At 35.4% G+C, this 8,285-nt stretch overlaps 1 protein-coding gene across 1 annotated transcript; it reads left to right on the plus strand.

Annotated features, from left to right (window-relative positions):
- The first annotated feature begins 2,096 nt into the window (after positions 1 to 2,096).
- Positions 2,097 to 3,508, plus strand: LOC126765866 (uncharacterized). Its single transcript, XM_050483543.1, has 2 exons — positions 2,097 to 2,261; positions 2,655 to 3,508. Exons 1-2 carry the CDS (start codon positions 2,147 to 2,149, stop codon positions 3,506 to 3,508), a joined length of 969 nt encoding a protein of 322 aa, XP_050339500.1. The 5' UTR covers positions 2,097 to 2,146.
- The last annotated feature ends 4,777 nt before the right edge of the window (positions 3,509 to 8,285 follow it).

Genomic DNA, 8,285 nt, shown 5'->3' on the forward strand with positions numbered 1-8,285 from the left:
CTTACCTATACTACTACCGTACTAGGAGAAATCAGGACTTCTTCAGATACTCCAGTATATACAAAATACTATCCCTACCCACTAGCGATGAGAGATTTTGTAACTAAAGAAATAGAAGATCTACTTAAAAACGGAATTATCAGACCATCTCGTTCTCCTTATAACTCACCTGTTTGGGTTGTACCTAAAAAACTAGATGCCTCAGGACAAAAGAAATATAGGCTTGTAATTGATTACAGAAAATTAAATACATTGACAATAGCAGATAGATACCCCATCCCAGAAATAAATGAAGTAATTTCACAACTTGGAAACAACAAATATTTTTCTGTTCTTGATCTAAAGAGTGGCTTCCACCAGATTCCCTTGAAGGAATCGGACATTGAGAAGACAGCTTTTTCGATTAATAATGGCAAATATGAGTTCACTCGACTTCCGTTTGGACTTAAGAACGCACCCGCTATTTTTCAACGAGCGCTAGACGACATACTGAAGGAGCACATAGGCAAAATATGTTATGTCTACATAGATGACATAATAGTATTTGGCAAAGATGAGCAAGATCACCTTCATAATGTCGAAACAATATTCCATACGCTACAAAATGCAAACATGAAGGTCCAATTAGACAAGTGCGAGTTTTTCCGCAAGGAAGTCGAATTTCTAGGCTTCATCATTTCACCCACAGGAATAAAAACCAATCCCGCCAAAGTAAAGGCAATCCAAGAATTTCCGTGCCCAAAAACACTGAAAGACTTGAGGTCTTTCCTTGGCCTATCAGGCTATTACCGACGCTTCATCAGAGATTACGCCAAGTTAGCGAAACCTCTGACCTCGCTTTTAAGGGGGGAAGATGGACGCGTGTCCAAAACCGCCTCCAGTAAAAAGCCAATAGTGTTTGATAAATACGCCTTAGAATCCTTCAGCAAAATTAAATCTTCCCTAATATCAAAAGAAGTTATCCTATCATATCCAGATTTCACACAAGAATTTCATCTTACTACCGACGCATCCAACTATGCCATAGGAGCCGTCCTCGAGCAAGCAGGTAAACCTATCACCTTTATATCCCGATCATTAAACAAAACCGAAGAGAGCTATGCCGCAAACGAAAAAGAAATGCTGGCTATTATTTGGGCTCTTACATCACTCCGAAACTATTTATACGGATCAGCGAAAGTTGTAATCTTCACAGATCATCAACCACTCACCTTTGCGTTGAGCAACAAAAACCACAACGGCAAAATGAAGAGATGGAAGTGTATCCTTGAGGAATACAACTACGAAATGAAGTATAAGCCAGGAAGAACAAACGTCGTAGCAGATGCCTTATCGAGACCGCCACAGACTGACATTAATGTTCTTACAACCACTGACCACAGTAACGACAGCTCTTCTCATCTCCTTATTCCAGCTACAGAAGCCCCTATTAATGCTTTTAAAAATCAACTCTTCCTACTATTTGGCAACGAGAACAGTTACACCTTTCAAATACCATTCCCTACTTTTCATATACACATAATTACAAAACAAAACTATTCTACACAAGACATCATTGACATATTCAAACGATACTTAGACCCAGCACTTATCAACGGACTACACACGACAGAAACTCTAATGGGCAAGATACAGGAAATATACCCACTTCACTTCAATAACACTAAAATCCGCTATACGCAAACGTTTCTCAAAGATATCGCATCCGCAACCGAACAAGAACAAATTATCATTCAAGAACATAAAAGATCACATAGAAACATTAGAGAGAATAAATCTCAAATTTTACGAAAATACTATTTTCCAAGTATGCATTCCAAAATTGAATAAATCGCCAAACCGTGTTCTACCTGTCATGAGCAGAAATATGACAGACATCCACCGAAACCCCAAATCCAAGAAACTCCTATTCCACAGGTCCCAGGAGAAATCGTCCACGTTGACATCTATTCCACACAGAAGAATCTCATCCTCACAGCTTTAGATAAATTTTCAAAGTATGCACAGGTTAAAATTATTTCATCAAGAGCATATAAAGGACCCAATAAGAGAATTAATGATTGCTTTCGGAATACCAAAACTCGTTGTAATAGACAATGAGAAATCACTAAATTTTGCTTCTATATCTACCCTTCTCAAAGACCAAATGTCTATAAATGTCTACACCACACCTCCTTACAGCAGCACCAGTAATGGACAAGTAGAAAGGTTTCACAGCACTCTTTCCGAAATAATGAGATGTATCAAAGCTAACTCCACAGGTATGCCATATGAAGAATTATTATTTAAATCAGTTCAAGAACACAATTCATCCATTCACTCAACGACAAAAAACAAACCCGTAGACATATTTTTCTCGAAGAGGATACGCTCTGACCCACAACAAATAGAAAAAGAACGACAAAAAAATATTACTCTTCTGAAGGAAAAACAAGAAAGAGATCTTTCATACCATAATAAAAATAGATCAGAACACAAGGACTATAGCCCAGGAGAAATTATTTATGTTAAAATAAATAACAGATTAGGATCAAAATTAACTTCAAAATATAAAAAAGAAACAGTTTCCGAAAATATGAGAACCACAGTTAAAACAGCATCAGGAAGAATAGTTCATAAAGGACTAATAAAAAATAACTAATATCTACTTTCAGGAAAAATGGACACCATTAGATGCATACTCCTCTTGACTACTATTACGACCAGTCTCGCTAGCATAGAGATTTTGGACTACACAAACTCTTACCTAGTGACGATAAATAACGGACTAGCTAAAATTCAGGACGGAACATTTAGACTAATCCATATAATTGACATCAACAAGTACGAACAACTTTTGACAGACATACAGGACCATATAACGGACAAAATCCCCAAAGACACTTTCCTTCGCCCAATCCTTAAACATGAAATAAATCAAACCCTTGAAATCCTCGATACACTTAAACCCACTAAAACATCCCGAATTAGAAAGTCAATAAACATATTAGGCACCGCATGGAAATATCTGGCAGGATCACCAGACCATGACGACCTCGAAATCATTAATAAGAATCTTTTGAACCTAAACCAAAATAATAACAAACAAGTAATAATAAATGAACTATTTACTAACAGAATTAACAATATATCAAATGTAATGAATTTAATTTCAAATTCAATAAGAAAAGACGATAGTATAATAAATGAAATTGTAATTGATTTACAAAGTAAGATTAGGTTAATAAAAGAAGAATTAGTTAATATAAAGTATGCCATTCAATGGGCGAAAACAAATGTTTTAAATACATTATTACTAAATAAAGAAGAAATAAAAACTGCATTAGAAAAATTAAGAGAAGAACAAATGCCATTTAACAACGCAGAAGAAGCGTTAGAATTTTCAAAAATAAATGTACTAAGTAAAGAAATGTTAATAATTTATATGATAAAAATACCGCTTACAAATAGCGAAATATTTAGAAGAATAATTATAAGGCCAGTTAAAAAGCCAAAAACATTGCAATAAATATTAAATATAAAGAAATAATTAAAGGAAAAAATTCAATATATGGAGTTAAGAAACTATGTGAAAAATATAATAATGTAACAATTTGTGAAAAAATGTTTAGTAGATTTAAGTGAAGATACATGTTTACCTAAAATAATAAATAGTTTAAATTCTACCTGCACCACAATCACGAGTCACGCTATTCCTACAATCGAAGAAATACAACCAGGAATACTACTATTAAACAATTTTAATGGTATAATAAATATAAACAGAACGCCTCAGATGACAAATGGGACACACGTTATTAAATTCTATAATGCTACGATAGAAGTCAAAAACCAGACATATAGAAATTTTGAAACAATACCTTTCGAAGCCATACCCACAGTCTTACAACTTACGCCAGACGAAAAGAATCACATCAAGCTTTTATCACTAGAAATGCTAAACGAATTGCACATCAACAACACCAGACGAATTGATTTCCTAAGAATCACAACGCTTTCTATTGGAACTCTTACAACAACAGTTATGGTAGTTTTTTCATGCATGTGCATTGCACTTTATAAACGTAGATCAATAAAGATTGAATATGTCGGAAAAGAAGTCACAATTGAAAACCCTCCAGTAAGTCCACCAAACGACATAATCAACAAGCCAACTTACGTAAACTTCAACGACTTGCCATTCTATTGATGATCGAGGACAATCATGCTTAAAGGGGGAAAAGTTAACACAACAGCTCATAAAAGCTATGCCAATTGACAAAAACAAATTGGCTAAAATAGTTACCCAACTTTGCACGCGCATCCGCATAAACTGCTGACACCAAATAAATTTGGAGCGCTTCGATCAACGAACCTTACTACTGCAATTCGGCAATTCTTGGGAAAGCTGAGATCGCTGGGAACAATAAATAATAAACAGGGTAATTCGGCAAATCAACAAATATTGCACATGCAATGCACTTGTGTGCAGAAATGTTTCATTTTATTCGTTTGTGACTTGTGTGGACGCGAGAAATAAAAAGGTTTACAAGGACATACGGATAAATCTGTAATAGTAAATAAGAATATTATTGTAATTTAGATTTTATTCGCTCATTTTGCCCTAACACAAAGAAGACGGTCAATAAAGAATAAAGACAGAGAAGTATATTTATGGACGAGAATTTAGGGATATTTCAATTTTGGGATATTTACTGTTTTGGATGAGCGTGTTTCACTTGTTTTTAACAGCAGGGGACATGAAAATAAAATGAGAAAAAATGCTATTTCCGATGTTAAGGAAATACAGATTCCCCTTTTACATACATATGTGGCGGCCGACAGCACTCATTTGCCATCCCTGTCAAACAACGAGTCTCGCTCACCAGCCATTAAGCAAAATGACAGTTCAACGAGTCGGCCATTACGAAACCGAAGAAAGCAAACACTACAACCACGCAAAGATGACTCATTCCTTTTTATCTCAACCTTCTAAGCAACCAGACGTGCAGCGCTCCACCGTATTTTGTTCATCAACTTATAAATAACTTTCTGGGACAAAGCTGCCGGAAATATAGTGAGAATTGCGAGTAATATCCTTTTTGATGTTTAAATAAAGAACGCGAATAAACTAAACATATATGTACATATGTATTTACATACTTAAAAAAATATTTGCTTTGGTCATTAAACTTTTCGATATCATGTTAAAAGACCAAGCGGTCGCACATTTGCGCATATACAATTTCTGTGATATAATTATGTGTGCATGTAAGCAAATATAAGAACCATACGCATAATGTTTGTAGATGTTAACATGCAACAAATGTATGTAAATATGTACATTCAATGCTTCATGCGAAATTTCCGTTGACGCGAACAACCAATGGCGAAGCTCATATTTTTTGCTTTCATGTCAAAGAGTCAAGTGCTGAACACTATGAGCGCGACAGACTGCAAACGACATCTGTCAAATATTAGAATACACATGTTGTTATGGACACAGTTATGTAGTTCTGCAGCTGCCTCAATAACTGTGTCCCAAAGAACGTGTGTATTCTAATATTTGACAGATGTCGTTTGTAGTCTGTCGCGCGCATTGTGTTCAGCACTTCAATGTGTCGAAAGACTGACGCGTCAAAACATTGTGTTGTTGGTAGAAAATCCGAGCTGTGCCGAAAACACAAACGAACGATCGTCAATCGCCACTGCTTCCCTTGCCGCTGTAACAGCTTCGCCAACAAGCCAGCGTAAATATGTATGTATGTTTCTGTATGAGCTTGCATACATATCGACGCAGATTTTTGCAAGCCGCGTAACAATATTTTTTACATTCCTTGACAAATACAGTCAATCCCGGTTATGTGCCACAATCAAAGATACAGATTTTTGTGGTTTGTTAAAAATAAAAATATAATTTGGCACATATGTATGTAAGCGAGTGCGGATACTGAAGCGAGTGGTACTTAAAACTATAATTTCGATGTATTTTAAAAAACAAACAGTGAGATGCAGCAAGATATAGGCAGCTAAGATGGATGAGTTTCATTTAAGCGGAGTACTACTTAACCGGGATGCACTCTACACACAAATCAGAGGAATATTGAATATTTTCTTTGACACATTTCTTGACTTGAGAATCGACAAATAAACTCTGTTGTCAATTTTATTCTAATATATTTTAATACTTATATTTATTGGCGGGGTTGTCACTTTTTCCTTCTCATACAAATATCAGAAATTGTTAAATTTATGATTTTTAGTTTTTGTCATCGTCGCGAAAAGACGCTTGTGGGCAAAGGCATGCTCGTGGAGATGTAATCGCGTTTGTTTTTATGAATGAAGCAAGTGTGCCTGTTGAAAGTTCGCTTGCGTTCATGAATGAAAATATTGTTCTTAGGTGTTTTCCTACAAATTTGAGCATCGACTATTTGGCTGCCATATTGACTTGTGACGCTGCTGCCGCCATTGTTTTTGCGGTTGACATATTTACATGTGTACGTATATTTGTATGTTGGTTTGTGTATACATTATTTGTTCGGCAATGTTGTACACATAAGTATGCATATGTATGTTTGTACTATACATATAGACTTTTACTGATAAATGATAACATCACGATTTGAATTTGAATTCTACTTACATATGTATGTATGTAACTATGTGCTAATATCTAGATGCGTATGAAAATTTAAATGAAGAAATGTAATTTACATACATACCATATTATTGTAATATATTAAGTGTTTTGGGATATTATGATAGATATGATATACATATATATGTATCGGGTGATTTTTTAAGAGCTTGATAACTTTTTAAAAAAAAACGCATAAAATTTGCAAAATCTCATCGGTTCTTTATTTGAAACGTTAGATTGGTTCATGACATTTACTTTTTGAAGATAATTTCATTTAAATGTTGACCGCGGCTGCGTCTTGAATTTTGGTCCATTCGGAAAGTTCAATTTTGGGCAACTTTTTCGAGCATTTCGGCCGGAATAGCCCGAATTTCTTCGGAAATGTTGTCTTCCAAAGCTGGAATAGTTGCTGGCTTATTTCTGTAGACTTTAGACTTGACGTAGCCCCACCAAAAATAGTCTAAAGGCGTTAAATCGCATGATCTTGGTGGCCAACTTACGGGTCCATTTCTTGAGATGAATTGTTCTCCGAAGTTTTCCCTCAAAATGGCCATAGAATCGCGAGCCGTGTGGCATGTAGCGCCATCTTGTTGAACCACATGTCAACCAAGATGCTAACAAACTTTTTGTTGCCAAAAATGGAAGAACTGAACTTGGTTGACATGTGGTTTCAACAAGATGGCGCTACATGCCACACAGCTCGCGATTCTATGGCCATTTTGAGGGAAAACTTCGGAGAACAATTCATCTCAAGAAATGGACCCGTAAGTTGGCCACCAAGATCATGCGATTTAACGCCTTTAGACTATTTTTTGTGGGGCTACGTCAAGTCTAAAGTCTACAGAAATAAGCCAGCAACTATTCCAGCTTTGGAAGACAACATTTCCGAAGAAATTCGGGCTATTCCGGCCGAAATGCTCGAAAAGTTGCCCAAAATTGGACTTTCCGAATGGACCACCTAAGACGCAGCCGCGGTCAACATTTAAATGAAATTATCTTCAAAAAGTAAATGTCATGAACCAATCTAACGTTTCAAATAAAAACCGATGAGATTTTGCAAATTTTAAAAAGTTATCAAGCTCTTAAAAATCACCCGATATATACAATATATATCATATATACCATATATACAAACATATTCATATATGAAATTATATTATATTACCAAACTTAAGAAATATCTAAAAAGTAGCTCTTATTTGTACATTAATTACAAATATTACTTTGAAAATAGCATAATTTAATTAGAATATTATCAGTTTTGCATGTATTCATAAAAATACGCAAAATGATAATCATACCAATTAATATGATTGCATACAAAAGGCCAACATACGTCTGTAATAGCAATGTATATTTCTGAAAATAATTTTCATTAAATGCTCAGCTCTGTTCACGCGCCACTGTTAAGATTTCTCCTTCTTAGCTAGCTGTGGTGATACATGCTCATCGCATTTTGTTAGCTTTTGACAGTTTATACGCTTGTCCGTTGTTGGACCTTCAGCAGGCAGTCTGTTGCGTCATTTGTGTTCAGCACTCTTTAGTGCTATTTATACTCAGCGTTTACTTGCTTAGGAGAAAGATACTTTTACGTTTGCTATCGGTTTTTCGTTATGGAATTCTGTCTGTTGTGTTTTTGGGGTAAAAAAAGGGCCTCGCTACTTTG

This window comes from Bactrocera neohumeralis, unplaced genomic scaffold, assembly GCF_024586455.1.
Source record: "Bactrocera neohumeralis isolate Rockhampton unplaced genomic scaffold, APGP_CSIRO_Bneo_wtdbg2-racon-allhic-juicebox.fasta_v2 cluster11, whole genome shotgun sequence".
Lineage (NCBI taxonomy): Eukaryota > Metazoa > Arthropoda > Insecta > Diptera > Tephritidae > Bactrocera > Bactrocera neohumeralis.

Excerpts from the sequence above, each read along its gene's own strand:
- LOC126765866 (XM_050483543.1), top strand. The coding sequence starts at position 2,147 with ATGTCTATAAATGTCTACACCACACCTCCTTACAGCAGCACCAGTAAT. Across the intron at positions 2,262-2,654 it reads TATCAAAGCTAACTCCACAG|GAAAAATGGACACCATTAGA; the intron begins GTATGCCATATG and ends ATCTACTTTCAG.